General features: G+C 32.6%; 1 protein-coding gene and 1 long non-coding RNA gene across 3 annotated transcripts; both read right to left on the bottom strand.

Annotated features, from left to right (window-relative positions):
* Window positions 1–3967: 3967 nt before the first annotated feature.
* LOC107848103 (expansin-A1) lies at window positions 3968–6991 on the bottom strand. 2 transcript variants are annotated; one of them, XM_016692780.2, is made up of 5 exons: window positions 6837–6991; window positions 6236–6370; window positions 5718–6030; window positions 4645–4865; window positions 3968–4534 (listed from the first exon to the last, which is right to left on the bottom strand). In XM_016692780.2, the coding sequence occupies exons 2-5, from the start codon at window positions 6363–6365 to the stop codon at window positions 4449–4451; spliced, it is 750 nt and encodes a 249-aa protein (XP_016548266.1). In that variant the 5' UTR covers window positions 6366–6370; window positions 6837–6991; the 3' UTR covers window positions 3968–4448. The 2 variants fall into 2 exon arrangements, with proteins under 2 accessions (XP_016548266.1, XP_047255563.1); XM_047399607.1 differs by having other exon boundaries at window positions 6534–6911.
* A 3528-nt stretch (window positions 6992–10519) lies between these two features.
* Window positions 10520–12983, bottom strand: LOC107847034. The gene is made up of 3 exons (XR_001667271.2): window positions 12046–12983; window positions 11609–11723; window positions 10520–10640 (listed from the first exon to the last, which is right to left on the bottom strand). It is a non-coding gene; the product is annotated as an uncharacterized LOC107847034 (long non-coding RNA).
* Between the last annotated feature and the right edge of the window lie 3051 nt (window positions 12984–16034).

Below are 16034 nucleotides of genomic sequence, written 5' to 3' on the forward strand. Positions count from 1 at the left end.
TTGAATGAATAACTCAAATGTGTAATACTCCCTCCCGGTTGCTTTTAGTAATTGTTATTTATTTCTTAATTAATTTTTTTTTTATTTTTTATTTTACATATTAAAAGAAAATAATTTTTATTTTTATTTTATTTTTAACATTAATGATGTTTGATCATGAAAATTAAAACCTTTAAAGTTAAAGTTGAAATTAAAATGTGTTTGTTCATGAATATAATTGGAGTTATTTTAAAATTGTTGTGAGAGAAGAAAAATGAAAAAAAGTAAAAAAATAAAAAAATCATTTTAAAAAATATAACTTCAAGTTGTATTTTAAATTCTCATCAATTTAGAGTTGTATTTGAAATTCTCATGACCAAACATCAACTTAAATTTGTATTTGACATAAAGTAAAAAAAAACCATGGCCAAATGCTTTTTTCTCCAAATTAATTCAAAACACAATGATAAATATCATTTAATAAGATTAATAAGGTAAAATAATCATGTCAATAATTATTTTTAATGAGTGTATAAATTAAAATGTGACAAGTAAAATCGAATAGTGAAATTATGTGATATGATAATAGCAACACCAGAAATAAAACAAAAAATATATCTAGATATTGAAACACCTAATTTTCTTTCAAATGATTTAGCATATAGTCAAGTCTCTTAAATTTGTTAGTATTAGATACTTGAACTATGCTAAATTTTAATTGAACATATCAATTTCTAATAAGGTTTCTTAACTAAACATTTTAAATTCTATTTGGGAGAAAATTTGGATATGTTTCCATTTGTCTATTAAACCTCCTCCAATTGTACACATCAATTTCAATTAAAAAAATGTATAGATTTTTATGGCTTAATGAGCCAAAGACATATAATTAAATAAATAACATATTTTATCTTATTAATTTATGAAGATACATACAAAAGTTGTTTCAAAATTTTAATCAAAATTTATTACAAATTGAGGTGTTTAATTAAATAAAAACTTAGTTCGATATCTTGATAAAATTTAAAGCACTGATTATGTATTAAAAACCCCCCTCCGCCAACACCTCCCAAAAAAAAAACACTTAAAATGCACTGTAGACAGCCATTTAGGGTGTGTTTGGTATGAAGGAAAATATTTTTCAGAAAATATTTTCCAGTTTTCTTATGTTTGGTTGGCTTATATGTTTTGAAAAATATTTTTCAAATCAACTTATTTTCCTTAAATCCAAGGAAGATGACTTCCCTTCAAAAAAAAGGAAAACATTTTTCAAAATTTTATTTCAACCTCACTTTAAAGTTGAAATGTTCATACAATTCTTAAAATTATCTACCCCGCCCCCAATATCCTATCACCCCGACACCATCCCTATCCCTACCCCTACCCCTACCCCTCCCAAAATTTTATTGTTTTAAAAAGTATGTCAAAAAAATTTCTTAGTTCATATCAAAAAAATTTCTTAGTTCATCCCCTACCTCCACTCCACCCCTACCCCTACCCCTACCAACTCCTTTCAGAAAATAATATCTATATTTTATTTAAAAAATTAAACTTTTCTCTTACCCCATACCCCTACTCTCCCTCCCCCCTTACCAACCCCCTCTCCCATCCCTTCCCCCCACCCTGGCCCCAACCTAAAAAAATAAATAAATTATTTTTAAAAAATTTTCAATTTTTTTCTTCCCCCTTCCCCCTACCCCCGCGCCAATTTTTTTAAAAAAATTCTAAACTTTTTCTTACCCCACCCCTACTGCCTATTCTGACACCCCCACCCACCCGCCTACCAACCCCTTTCCTCAAAAAGGATTTAATTTTTTTAATTTGTTTTTTAAAAAAGATATCTAAAATATATTTTTACGCTTTAACTAAACACTAAAATGTATTTTTCGAAAAATATTTTTTCATTCAGCAACCAAATACTAGAAAATATTTTTCGAAAAATATTTTTCATCCACCAACCAAACATAAGAAAACAAGTAAGAAATCAACTTGTTTTCAGGAAAACATTTTCTAGGAAAACATTTTTCATGGAAAACATTTTCCTTCATACCAAACACACCCTTAGGAGTCATTTGGTGGAGTGTATAAGAATAATGCAAAATATGGTGTATTAGTAATGCTTGCGGTAATTATGCTTGTATTTTTCTTATGCAATGTTTTGTTTGATGTATTAAAAAAATATGAATTACATAATTTTAAAAAATATATTTTCTTTTTTACATAATACACTCAATATATATGTTGGAAAGGATGCAATTTTTTTTTTAAGGGATGATAGGATCTTTAAGGATGTTAATGAATACATTAGATCCATTGCATTATTAATGTCATGAATTTTGAGGTGTTAGTAATACACACCTCAATACACAATAGAGTGTATAACTAATGTTTGCATTAGTTATACATAGGGTAAAAAGATGTACCAAACAAAGTACTATTAATACACATTAAACTAATACATGTATTAACATTCTAATACACTCTACCAAACGACCCCTAGTGCTTTCGAGTTTTATGTAATAAATGCACTGCTTTTTTAGTACCACTTAGAATTAATACACCATTAACTCTATGGAATTTCCTTGAATGTTTGCTATCATCAGAATGGGAAAAAACAATCAATCTTCCACACAATTCAATGAAATTTCCAGGAAAGTTCCCAACAATTTGTGAGACCTTCCTAAGTTTTCTTAAGGTTTAAATTCAAAGAGTTTCATGTCCAAACAAACCTAGTGTCATCTATTTAAGAGTATGATGATATGCTGAGTTAAAATTTCAAACAAGAATTAACATGTGCACCCAAGAATATCAGTAAGGAGCTAATAAACATTACACTAATCAGACGAAAAGTTAGATAAATAAAAGATCAACTTTTCTTTTTATTTGTTCAAGGAAAATGTCCTTCACAAGCATAGAATCTTCTTTGCAAAATCATTTGACTCAGATAAGAATATCTCTTTTTTTAAAAAGAAATTTGCTTTCACCAGTTTTGGAGTAGCTTTGGAGTAACTGACAAAATTCCTGGCATCTAATGAGAAGGCCATGAATTCAGACCGTAGGAATAACATTTGACAGAAATACAAAATAATAATATTGTACACTCAATTCTTTCCATCAGATTTTTCTCTAGATCCCACATGTTATAAGAACTTTAATGTACCGAAATACCTTTTTGTTGTTTTTAAATTTTCGAGCATTTTATTCATTTCCTATAAACAGTTACAGATGGATTAAAGCAGTCAAGAATCTCAGCCACACAAGTTGAAACATTGGAACAAAATCATCCACCTTTTCCTTTCATGTTCCTTGTGGATTTTCAACTTTCTTTTTTAACTTTTGGAAGACTCATTGTTAATCCTCCAGTTTTATTCCAGTTAATGGATACATATATAAGTCTTAACATTTCATAAAAGATGGCTTATCATAATTAGTCCGAAAGTTAGGCTGATGACAGTTGCTTTTTATTAAATTTGGCTGCTACTTTAAATGGCTTTATCAACCCTATGTAGTTTGTGGTCTATATTAGTACAAAAGTTAAAAAGAATACGTAGCCAGTTAGCCACCCCTTAAAACTTATCCGAACTAAATGATGTTTCAATTAAATACTCATTTTTTAAAAAGTGCTCTAGTTCGACATTTTTTGTTCAAATTTTGAGAAACTTTTGAGCATGTTTTTATTCGTCTATCAAATAACTAACTATAAATGTGCAACAACGTAAGAGTTAAAAAAAAATGCTATAAATGAACCAAGATTCACTTCATTAGGAGCTGAGCTATTCATTTGGAACACGAGTTAGTTCGAGTGTTGTATTGTTAGTAGAGCTATTCATTTAGAACACGAGTTGGTTCGAGTGTTGTGTTGTGAGTAGAGCTATTTATTTGAAACACGAGTTAGTTCGAGTGTTGTATTGTGACAAATTTAAGAGGTTGGTTATTTATCAAGCCAAAATATACAAAAGGAAAACAGAGAAAAAGATACAAAATTTCAATACATAATAAGCATAATCTTCTTGAATCATTACTAGTTAAAATGGATCTTTACACTTTAGCCCTCACACAAATTCCATCTCCAGCTATAGGCTGAAGCCAAAAAAGATAAAAATAAGAGGCTGCCAAACATGCCCCTACCAACTGCGGGTGGTAAAAGTCCACCACTGCTTTCCTCTTCTGCCCTTCACAGAAGGAAAAATTACCAAAATAAACCCCCAAAAAACCCAAAGTGTGGCCTTAAGAATTAGGGTCCCAAAAGTAGTAAAGGGTACCCTTAATTCAAACAACAATGAAAAAAAAGGACAATTTTAAAATATGCCCTTTTCATTTTTCACCCTAAAAGTCCACACCTTGACCACCAAAATACAACTATACTAAATACTAATAGTGTCACAATATAATACTAGTGACCAATTCAGTATACATAATAATAATAATACTAGTAATGATACCCAATTTAACTAAACTACTAAATGCCTTTAGTGGAATTGAGCACCAGTATATGTCTGTCCAAATGACCAATGAGCAGGAGCAACATTGTATGAGATCAAACTTCTACCATCACCTGTAGAAGCAGCAGTGGCGAAATTAGAAATTTCGCTCCGAATGTTCAAAAATGTAAATTTTGACTTACATATACAGTATTATTTTCAGTATACACAGTATAATACTGACCTGTAGTAACCTTAAATGAGAGGGTTTGGCCATTAAGGTAGTTGTTGTTTTGCCAGTTTTGTCCCCAGTTTCTTGACATTGGTTGCCAACCAGTTCTCGATCCTTTAACAGCCACAGTATGAACATCACCACTACCCCCAACATTTGTGACTAGTACTAAGTTGAAGTATGAATGACCATTGATTGTGAACCTGATTCCTCCCCTTCTTCTGCAGGGTACCCTGTATTTTTTTTGGTTAAAAGATTGGTTATGGATATACGGATATACACAGATTATACACTATATACATGGTTATATATGTATTATACATGATTTATACATCCTGGCTATTTTAAGTTTATGTGGTTAGGAGGACAACTATTCGAGTTAATTCTTCATATTTTTATTCTTCTTTTTAAAATGGGAAGGAAATTATAAGGTAGGGAATCGAACCCTCAACAATAACATGTAAGTATAGGTAGTTAAACAACTAAACTACTAAGATTCCTTGTATTGGTCATATTATGGTTTTATATGGTGTCAATATTTTGTAACTTAGTATCTTGTGATGTTCCAAGTTTTAACAAAACCAAGAAAGAAGTAAAGGCTAAAAAGAACTGAGGACACAATTGAGAAGAGCCAAATGGGAACACATTTATAACTTAGGGTATTTTCTACCATAACAACAACCAAGAAAGAAGTAAATGTTAAAGAATACCATTGAAAAGAGCCACAAGGGAAACTTCCATTGATAAAGTTAAAACCAAACCAAGGGGACCACCATGTGGTTTCACCATTTTTTCGCATGCAGAGTAAATTAAGGTCTTTTAATAGGGACCAATTAGAAATTTCATACCTTTGGCTAAGCAATTTAGACCATGTCTAAGGTTTATGACATGTTGTGAATAGACAATACTCTCAACACTTTTAAGGCACCACAAAACAATAACATAGCCTTTGTAGTCCCAAAATACAACAGCAAAACAGCAAAATACAACACAAATGAAATAGCAGATAGTAACACACATTGAAGAATAGGACTTTTAAGGTACTACATCCAACATATTTCACTAAGAATTTACCAAAACCATACCTTCTATAAGCAACAGGGACAATTCCAGCTTTGTAATGAGCAATGTGTTGGAAAATAGGCTGAGAAAGGTCAAAGTGGTGAAGTGGAGGATTACACCAACCCCCTGCATTATTAGGGAGGGCATTGTTTGGTGGGCAAAAGTTGGTAGCTGTTACCACAATAGAACCAGGCAAGCACCCTTGCCCATCATTCACACACCTTAACTCAAAACAAGAACCACAACTCAACCCATTGTTGAACATAGCTGTGCTTAAAGCTGCTGTGTTTGTTCCATATCCTTGACTATAAAGATTCCCATATCCACATGCCCCACCTATTCAAAAATCAAGAATCAACACAAATTTTAACCTCTAAAAAGACAATCCAATGCACTAAAATGCAGAATCCGGGGAATTTCCGGACCGCAAGATTATATTATAAGCAGTCTTTTCCTACATTTCTGCAATGACATGGAGACAACAAAACTAAATTTACTCAAAAAGCAAAACTTTTGGGAATTTAAAGGAAATGTTGCATACCCATTGTTCCAGAGGCATCACCACCCCCATAGAAAGTAGCATGAGCATTAATCCAACCTCCTCCACCATACCCATAAACAGTTGACACCATTGCAAGAAGACCAACAAAGCAAATCCCAAAATAAGCCATGTTTCCTGCATAAAGATTACAAATTTTTAGCATTTTCTAAGGTATGCACATTCAAGAAACATCAACAAATCTAGAAAATTTTGTTCTTCATTCTAGCATTTTCAAGAAAAAGAGGAGGGACATCCCAAAATAAGCCATGTTTCATGCATAAAGATTACAACTTTTCACCATTTTCATGAATATACATTAACAAATCTTGAAAATTGTCTCTTCATTCTACTCCCTCCGTTACTAAATACTTGTCATGTTTTATTTTGCACACCCCTTGATAAAAACATTAACTAGACGATAAGGATGACAAGTATTTAGGACCCAAGAGTAACATTTTCAAGAAAAGATTACTACTACAACTTTTTAAAATTTTCTTGAATACACATTCAAGAAATGTTTAACAAATCTTGAAAATCATGTACTACTACATTCTAGCATTTTCAAGAAAAGAGAGAAAAGGGAAAGAAGAAGGAGTATTACTTTGGAGAGTGAGTCTTTTGACTAGCTGGAGAAAATGTGTGACTAAGCAAAGGAAGAGTGAAAATGGGAGTTTGTTGTAGAAAATTGGGAGGGATTTAGGGAGATATAAATAGGGAATTTTAAGAGTTAGGGGAGGTTGGCCTTTAAGCTTATGCTATAGTTACACAACTGCAACTGACACTTCTTTTAGGCTGTTGAGGGGACCAAAAACTACCCTAGAGAGGAACCCATTAATTATTATTATTGTGTTTTTTTATTTTTGGAGTTTTTGGTGGTGGGAATTGAAGGTCACTGCACTTTTTTGCTTCTATGCTTTTTGGGTTTTTGATTTATGCCTTTCCTAACAAATAATTTTTTTTAGCATTTCGTTCAAGTCATGAAAATAATTTTTGGCAGAAATAAAGCGTCAGATTTTGAATAATAAACTCTTGTGATTATGCTTTTATATAGAGAAAATTTTAATGCATCGGAATATTCTTGTAATATATTTTCTTCTTCTCAAATTATTCGTCTCAAATTTTTTAATTTAATTTTTCATTTTACTTGTCTTTTTTTATTAATCAAGAAGAGACAAAAAATTTTTTATCATGTTTTACCCTTTGCATTAATTATTTTTTCTTCAAATTAAAATGTAAACATCATTTAATAAGAATACTACGGTAAACTAGCCATGTTATTAATTATTTTTCTTAATCAATGTGTCATCTAAATTTGAGATGAGTAATTTGGGATAGAAGAAGTATATCATAAAAAGAATATCTTGGAATAACTAGTAAAATTATTGTTATGTGATTAGAAAATCATAGATTCAAGCAGTGGAAACAACCTCTAGCGAAAATACAAGGTAAAGCTATGTTCAACAAATCTTCATAATTCGGCCCTTTGTCGAACCGTGCACACAACAAAAATTTTAATACAATAAATTAATCTTTTTTTCAATAGCAACTTATAAATTATGTTCGAACATGAATTCAGTTTCTAAAATACTTATATTTAACTATGACAAGACAAAATTTTTAGTGTCCGTTTAATTGAATGACAAAACGTGAAATTTTACATGAAATTGAAGGTAAATTTTTTAGTTTTGGGCCGTGACAAAATAGGTTTTATGGGCTGTAAACGCGTGTATCTTTGTAGGCTTGTGCTCTTTTGTAGTAATAAGACCAAAATTCCCAAGATCCAAGTGGGGTCTCCTGTTTTTTCCTCTGTTGGTTAAAACTTAAATGAATTTCATTACATTTATCTAAAAAAAAAGAAACAGAATTGTATTTTTCTTTGCTACATGTCTCCTTAGCTCACCCTTTCTCCTTTCTCATTTTTTTTATAAAATTGAAAAGAGAAAGGTTTAACTCAAACAAAATAAGGAGAAAAAACTTATATAAAAAAATGCACAAAATAAATAAAAAATAAAAAGAAGAAGTTGGTGGACAACGACTGTGGAGTCCATTCACTTACAAGTCACTGGCCGACCCACAACTTTTAAATTGTTGGGCCAATGGCCTTTTGTTTCATTTGATTTTTGCTAGTGCTCATTGTCTCCTTTGCTTCAAAAATTAGTCTTTTCAGTTTCGAACTTTCTCTAAATATTGAAGGAGAGTTTCAAACTATTGGTAATGTAAGCTTAGCATGATTTATAGATCACAAGTTTAAGTTGTGAAAGCAACCATTAATGCTTGCATTATGATAAGTTGCTTATATCACATATCTTAAGGTGTGATCTTTCTTCAAACTTTATGTGAATATGAGATGTTTTGTAAATCGGACTGTACTTCTATTATATATTCTATTTTTAGTGCACACTTTCTACTTTCATTATGTAAATCTATAAATTAAACATAAAGGAAAGACTGGAATTTAACCAATTAAGTATGTTTATTTCTCTTGCTTGCCTGTTGACTATACAAAAGTTGTTATAAATGTATTTACATTATAGTGAATGTCTATCAAGATCTACTTTGATATCTATTAGGATTTGAATCATCTGTTTTTTACTCAGACTAGGAGTAAATTTCCTCTATAAATAGGGTTCCTTCATTGTAAATTACCCCTCAAGAATCCCTCAAGTGAAATAACAAATTACTTTCTATTCTCTCTCTACTCTTCTTCTTTATTGTTTCTTGTTTTATAACAAATAATAATATTTTTAATTTTTAGTTGAAGTTACTTTTAGGCCATTGCACTTTAATTTCCTTTTGAATTAAGTCTAATTTTTGTGTATTGTCACTGTAGGGGTTCAGCCCATGTTATTTTTCTTTTTTAACAATTTCTGCATTTTTTTATCTGTCAAAAGTTGTTGGTAGACTTTCAAATGCAAAATCAATTGTATTCAAAGTTGGCTCCTTTTGTTTGTCAAACTTGGCAATTGCAAGATGTCATCCATGACATCTTGAATCAACATTTTGCTGCTATAAAAGGAGCTCACTAGCTCCATAGAAATATGCACCAACACCAAATAGAGAGAAAAAAAAATAGAGAGCGGTGAGATATTTCACAAACTGTGATAAAAAATAGTCTATGAAAGAAAAAATGGAGTGAGCAATATTTTTAGTAAGGTATGGTAGTCACTTTGACTACGGTATAAAATTCTTACTAGGTGTTTTAGTAAGGTGAGAGTCAAAAGAGGGTTATTTCTTTTGAGTGTTTAGTAGCCACTTTGAGTCTTGTACTGTGACTACGGTGTAAAATTCATTACTATAGTAATATCAGGTGCTCCTCTTGGTCCGTGATTTTTTCCTTATTTAGAAGAATTTTCACGTAAAAATCTTGGTGTCATTATTGCTCTCATTATTCTTGTTGATTAACCATATTATTACTGTCACATTTATTGCTCTTTATTATCGTAAAATCATTATTGTGGCGGAATTTATTCTCAACAACTGGTATCAGAGAGCAGGTTCTTCTCATTCATGAAAATGATATTTGCGGTTAGTGGTACTATACTCGGTAAAAATAAAATGTCCAGAGTAAAGTACGAGATAGCAAAATTCAACGGTGATAGCGGTTTTGGGCGGTGCCCAACTCCATTAGTATGAGGCCTTTTGGGAGGTATCCAAAAATAAATCCGTGAGGGCTTGGCCCAAAGCGGACAATATCATACTAGTGCGGAGTTTGGGTGAAGTTACACGCGGTCCCAACAAGTGGTATCAGAGAGCCAGTTGTTCCGTTGTAGTGGAAAAATTTATTCGATTTTCTCAACAAGTGGAATCAGAGCCCAGGTTCGAGTGTGTTGGAGTAGTTGACTGCGTTTTGTGAGAAGTTCCCTGTGTGACAACAAGATGGTTAGTCATTATAACGGCGGTATAAGATCTGTTTGGAAGATCATATGAATTGACCTAGTAATTGAGATCTACAAGTGGAGCTTTGTGCCGAAAGTCTTCCTGGTGAGTGGTGGTCAGGCGGTATGTCCCATTGGTTGATGGTGGCAGTACAAGATTGTCACGCCCCAAAGCGATAATGACGGATAAGAATCGTATACACTTTCTCTACAAGCACTTTATGACGTACACGAGGTTATGAGATAATAACGGACAAGATATTCAGTAAGAGTTGCATATATACATGGGGGAGTTACATTAACAAAACTATACAATACTACACGATGTCCATAAAGCCTCTAGTCAGTTTAACTCTCTATACTACAAGTGACTGGTTGGCATTAGGCCTGTCATTCCCAACCAGAGATCTGTACCCAATCAAAAATACTAGGCATAAACTGACTCCAGAGAGAGTTGGAGCTTAGCAAAATATCAACTGGAAACGGCAAAAGAGCCTAACGTGGGCGTCTGCTATCAGGAAGATCGGAATCTGCATTATTAAAACATGGTGGGCCCAAGACGTCAGTATATAAACAATATGTACTGGTATGAAAGCAGACAGAATAACAGCTAGATAAATACAGAAGATCATATCAGTCAAATGGTAAAGTGAAAAAAGTATGAGCCAACAAGTAACAACGATACGATATGAACTAATAACTTATGCACCAATTTTATTAGCATCAGATATAATATTTAGAAAAGCATTTATTACAATATAGAATCTATACTTTGTCTGGGTGATACACTTATCCTATAAGTCGTACAAATGATCACAAGATAGCCTTCCGAAGGTTGTCTAAGCGAATATAAAGAATATGTTGCCCAAATACTCATTGCTATGATCCCATATATGTAACTGTAATCGTAGTCTGTATCCAGGTACACCCCACCCAGGGGCTCACTGTGGGGGTCTACCCGCAGGCCATATATATCATATGTTGGCTCGAGTCAAGGAAACTAATACAGGTTGTTCCAGCTGACTTCAAATACAAATGATTCCACAAAGGCGGGTACGTCCAATGGTTGGGCTCGCTATAGTGGTAGGGTCTCGATCCTCTGCACAGAATCACGTCAAAAGATATGCCAAGCCAAACCTATATACCCTCCCGTCATTAATGTTTATCAAATAATTCCTTGAAGGCCTATGACGTATGAGTTACGATAATGATCATTTAGCTACCATATGTAAGTTAAACTATGTTGTTATTATTTACTCCTAACGTGTAAGGGCTTCAAATATAGAAACTGATGATAATATAGAAATGTCATGAAAACTTAACACAAAGAGGGAGAGATAGATACTTGTAAGCTTGATGGTAGAGTGAAGAAATGATATGTAAGGTAATATAAACATTCTACCTCCATATTTCATGAGAATTATACTAACATTAATAAGAAGAAGTACAGGACGTAGGATGGTGCCTTAATGGCGAGGGAAGGTTTAGCTTTCTATACCTTAATGCTTAACTAGCTATGATAGCTTCCCGAGCCTCAAACAATTTAGCCCGCAAAAAGAAAGCCCTTATTCTCCCAATCACTATTTCCATGCATCCACTAGTCAATCAATTAACTACAAGGATAAGATATGTGTCCATCAATGACTCGTATGAGTGTTTAACAATTTATTTCAAAAATCTTCAATTATGGCCGAAACCAATTGAATTCCTTAACAAGAATCTGGAATGAATTCTAACTTTAACAACTTATATAATTCAATGGTAAATTCACCCAATTGATAGAAATCCCCAAAAGCTCCTATTTCTCCACAATTGATCATTTTTTTCCCTTTTCCTTCTCATGAAGCCATTTCAAAAACTAGTATAAAAATTCAAATTGGCTACCCCAAATACTTGTCTGTAATTAAATTCAAAAAGAAAAGGATAAAGAATTACCTCTAGGAATTCAATTCCAACTTTCGGTTATTGAAATCACCTCTCAAAGATTATTTCAAAGTTATCGTAAGAATTGTTTCCTCCCTTCCTCTTCTAGTGATTTCTCGGATACCAAGAGAAGGAGAAGAAGCCGAGTACCAGTACTCTCAGCTGTCGCCTTATGTTTTCTCTTAAGGGTGAATTTGGTTTCTTAATTTGTAGGAAAAGAAGAAAGCAAAGGAGCAATAGTAGTTGGTATTTCTTTCCTTGCAACTTTTCCTTCACCTCTTTCTATTCCTATTTTTCTACAAAGCACTAGCAGCATAGGTAAATTTCCCTTTTTCTTAAGTACTAACACCACGTACTTGACTTTTCCCAAACCAAAAATCCTCTTATATTGTTCCCCTACTCCACTTTACTTTAAAAGACCCCGCAACTTTATACATTTAAAATGTATATCACAATATTCCAAAATGTCTATTTTTCCTGCAACTTCAATACAAATTCACTAGAGAAATATATTCTACACCATTTTGCTAATATACCAAAACTCTCTCTATAGACCAAGGTTATACTGAATTTAAAATTTTCTCGAGGTGTCACAATATCTCCCACTTAGGATGATTCGTCCTCGAATGATGCTTGGACCTTGTTTTCCATTTCATAATAACCCAAGACATTCTTAAGATCATTTATTCAACTTCTGTCTCACTTGACCCACCATGAGGCCTTAAATTTGACTAACTCCCTAAATTTTCAAAAATTTTGCCTGAGTTTTCCTTGTAAATAGGCCAATCGGGTACCTGTCAGCTAGCCAGAATACATTCAAATACGCTTCACAGAGCGTAACAACACATACAATTCTCAACAAATAATGTACCCGCCTCCGCTTGGCCTTAAACTCAAGAAATAGTACACGAGGCTCCTCTCGGCCTTGCACACAACTAAAGGTCATAACCAACTATGTAACTTACCTTATACCCTGCATGTGCATGCTGTTTCCATGTAAATCTCAAGGCTCCTAGGCACAAATCATGTACCTAGAAACTAATGATCATATAGAGGGACAAGTAGTTCAAGACCCTTCTGATAGTTTTTTTAAATAAATAAGGGTATTTAGTTTTCATATCCGCTTCTGCTTCCCAAGTGGCTTCTTCTACATTCTGGTTCCTCTAAAGCACCTTTACCGACGCTATATCTTTAGTTCTCAACTTTCTGACTTGGCGATCCAATATAGCCACGAGACATCCTCAAAAGACAAGTCTCCAGCAAACTCAATACCTTCAATAGGGATGACACAGGATGGCTTTTCTAAGCATTTAAGTAGCATAGACACATAAAAGAGAGGATGCACTGCAGCTAACTTTGAAGGTAATTCTAACTCATTGGCTACCTGGCCAATCTTGCGAATAACTCTATAGGGTCCAATATACTTGAGACTCAACTTATTCTTCTTACCAAATCGCATAACGCCTTTAATAAGCGACACCTTCAAGGACACAAAATCATCAATTTGAAACTCTAAATCTCTACGTCGTACATCCGTATATGATTTTTGCCTACTCTGGGCAGTCTTTAACCGTTCTCGTATCAACTTAACCTTTTCAACAGCTTAATGGATTAGATTCGGACACAATACCTGTGTCTCACTTGTTTTGCGGAAATTTTGACTTTTGAAGAGAGTCGCCACTTAATTTTGAAAAGGAATTAAGAAACCTTTATAAAAGTTACTTCAAACGATTCTAAACAAGGAAATCGTTTTAAGTTAGAGATTCTAGATAAGCGGTTCCTATTAACATTTTGGGAAGGTGTTAGGCACCTAAAACGTCTGCTAACTTGCGGTTATCCGGACTATTTGAAAATCGTCTTTTGATTAACTTCGAAAAGATTAATTTGTTGAAATAGTGATTTGATTTTTTTCAAAAAAAAGACGTGTAAAATAGATTTAGGCGACTTAGTAGGGAATTTAACTAAGTCTAAGCAAAACTAATAAACAAATAAACACATAAAAGGGGAAGGGAGGAGAAAATAAAGGATTTAGGCCATTGGGCCCAAATCAACAAGACCTGTCCTAGTCTAGTTGGACTTCCGACCCATTTCACCTGTCCTAAACTATTTTTAGAGCCTTTGGCTCGAGTCTTGCTCCACCTGTATTAAATACAACTTTGGATTCGAGGCCGAAATGAATGAATGAATGAATAAATGACTAAATGAATAAATAAAAAGAAGACAATAATAAAAATTGAGACTTTTCAAGTCTCTTAGTGACCTCATCAATGGGTTTTGACCCATTTTCCTTCTTCGTTTATCTTCTAGCACCCGCATGCCATGTAGTGGACCTTGGGTTTAAACTTTGAACTTGACTCGAAGGGGTGAGCCTGATTTACCTATTATGAAATGCAAGAGGAGACGAGTCCATTTGGACTCGAGATATTTTTTTGCATGCAAAGAAAAGATAAAGAAATTAATATATGTTCAAGGCATAAAAGTGACATATTTCAAAGTAAAAGAAACTATCAAGAACCAATTTTTGAATGACATTTATAAGCACACTTGCACAAGAATGAGAGTCAACAAATAAAAAATGCAAAGCAAAAGTTTCACAATCATACTATGTATGAGTCAAAATATCCAAATAATTTTATTTAGCCGCAAAAGTTCGAACTTTCTTATCATTTTGAAAAGACAACATGCGAACAAAAAAGAATAAACATCTTGGATGAAAAATAAAGCTAGCACTTCATATCTTATATGAGGGTTTTGAAATTCATTAAAATAATTAGTAAGCAAATGACAAATTCTTGACTTAACTAATTACTATTTTTATTAAGGCGCAACAAATAATAATAACAATTTTTCCAACATAAAATAAATAACTTTACATGCTAGAAAAAACATATCTACCAACAATAAGTTTAAACAAGACATGGGTATTGTTTTTCAAGTAAAGATCTAAACTTTATCCAAAATAATCAAAGAATAAAGTAAAAAAAGAGAAACAATCAATATTATCTATTCTTTTCAATATAAGGGAAATAACTTTACATGCTAAAAACAAATATATCTACCAACAATAGGTTTAAACAAGACATGAGTATCGTTTTTCAAGTAAAAATCTAAATTTTATTCAAATAATCAAAGAATAAGATGAAAAGACAAAACATTCAACATTAACTATTCTTCTAAACATAAAGAAAATAACTTTACATACTAAAAATAAATGTATTCAACAACAATGAGTTTAAACAAAGCATAATACATCTTTTAAGCAAAGATTGAAACTTTATCCAAAATAATCAAAGAATAAAGTAAAAAAAGGCACATACAACTATTGTTATCTCATGTTTATATCATGGACACGAAAATAATTAGAATATCGATACCACAACGTGCTAGGGCCTTCAACGCCATCTACAGCATACAATCCCAACAAACAAAATTATATCTACGAACTACGAAGAAGAAAAAAGATGAAGAAGAAAAACAATAATAAAAACTAAAATAAAAAAAAGATGTGTTTATCTTTTTGAGGGCAGCGAAACGAGACTACGAGCTTCGTTGGAATCAACCACCATCGAAAAACGTCGCCGGCAACTCAAAAATTTTGATTAGCCGATCAACTTATGAAACAAAAACTTTTACTAAATAAAAATAACTATTTTTGCTCAAAAGGATTTTTTCACCTTTCTAGCCTTTTTTTTCTTCCTTCTCCCCTCCTCTCTCTACCAAAGTAGTGGTAGTATTTATAGGAGAGAATGGGGTATTTTTTTTCTTTTTCCACCAATGTGGGAGAAAAGTATTTATAGGAAAGGATAGAGATTTATTTCTTGTCACCTACCAATGTGGGAGAAAAAACATTTAGGGGGATTTTTGGAATGTAAAAATTAAAGATAAGGTGAGGTAGAAGATAATATGGGAGAAATCGTACAATGTAGTACAATCTTTAAATTTCAAAATTGGAAATGAATAAAGTTGGGGGAATAGTGCAATTTAAATTTATTTTTTGGTGG

The sequence above is a fragment of the Capsicum annuum genome, chromosome 11, assembly GCF_002878395.1.
Source record: "Capsicum annuum cultivar UCD-10X-F1 chromosome 11, UCD10Xv1.1, whole genome shotgun sequence".
In the NCBI taxonomy this organism is placed as follows: Eukaryota; Viridiplantae; Streptophyta; class Magnoliopsida; order Solanales; family Solanaceae; genus Capsicum; species Capsicum annuum.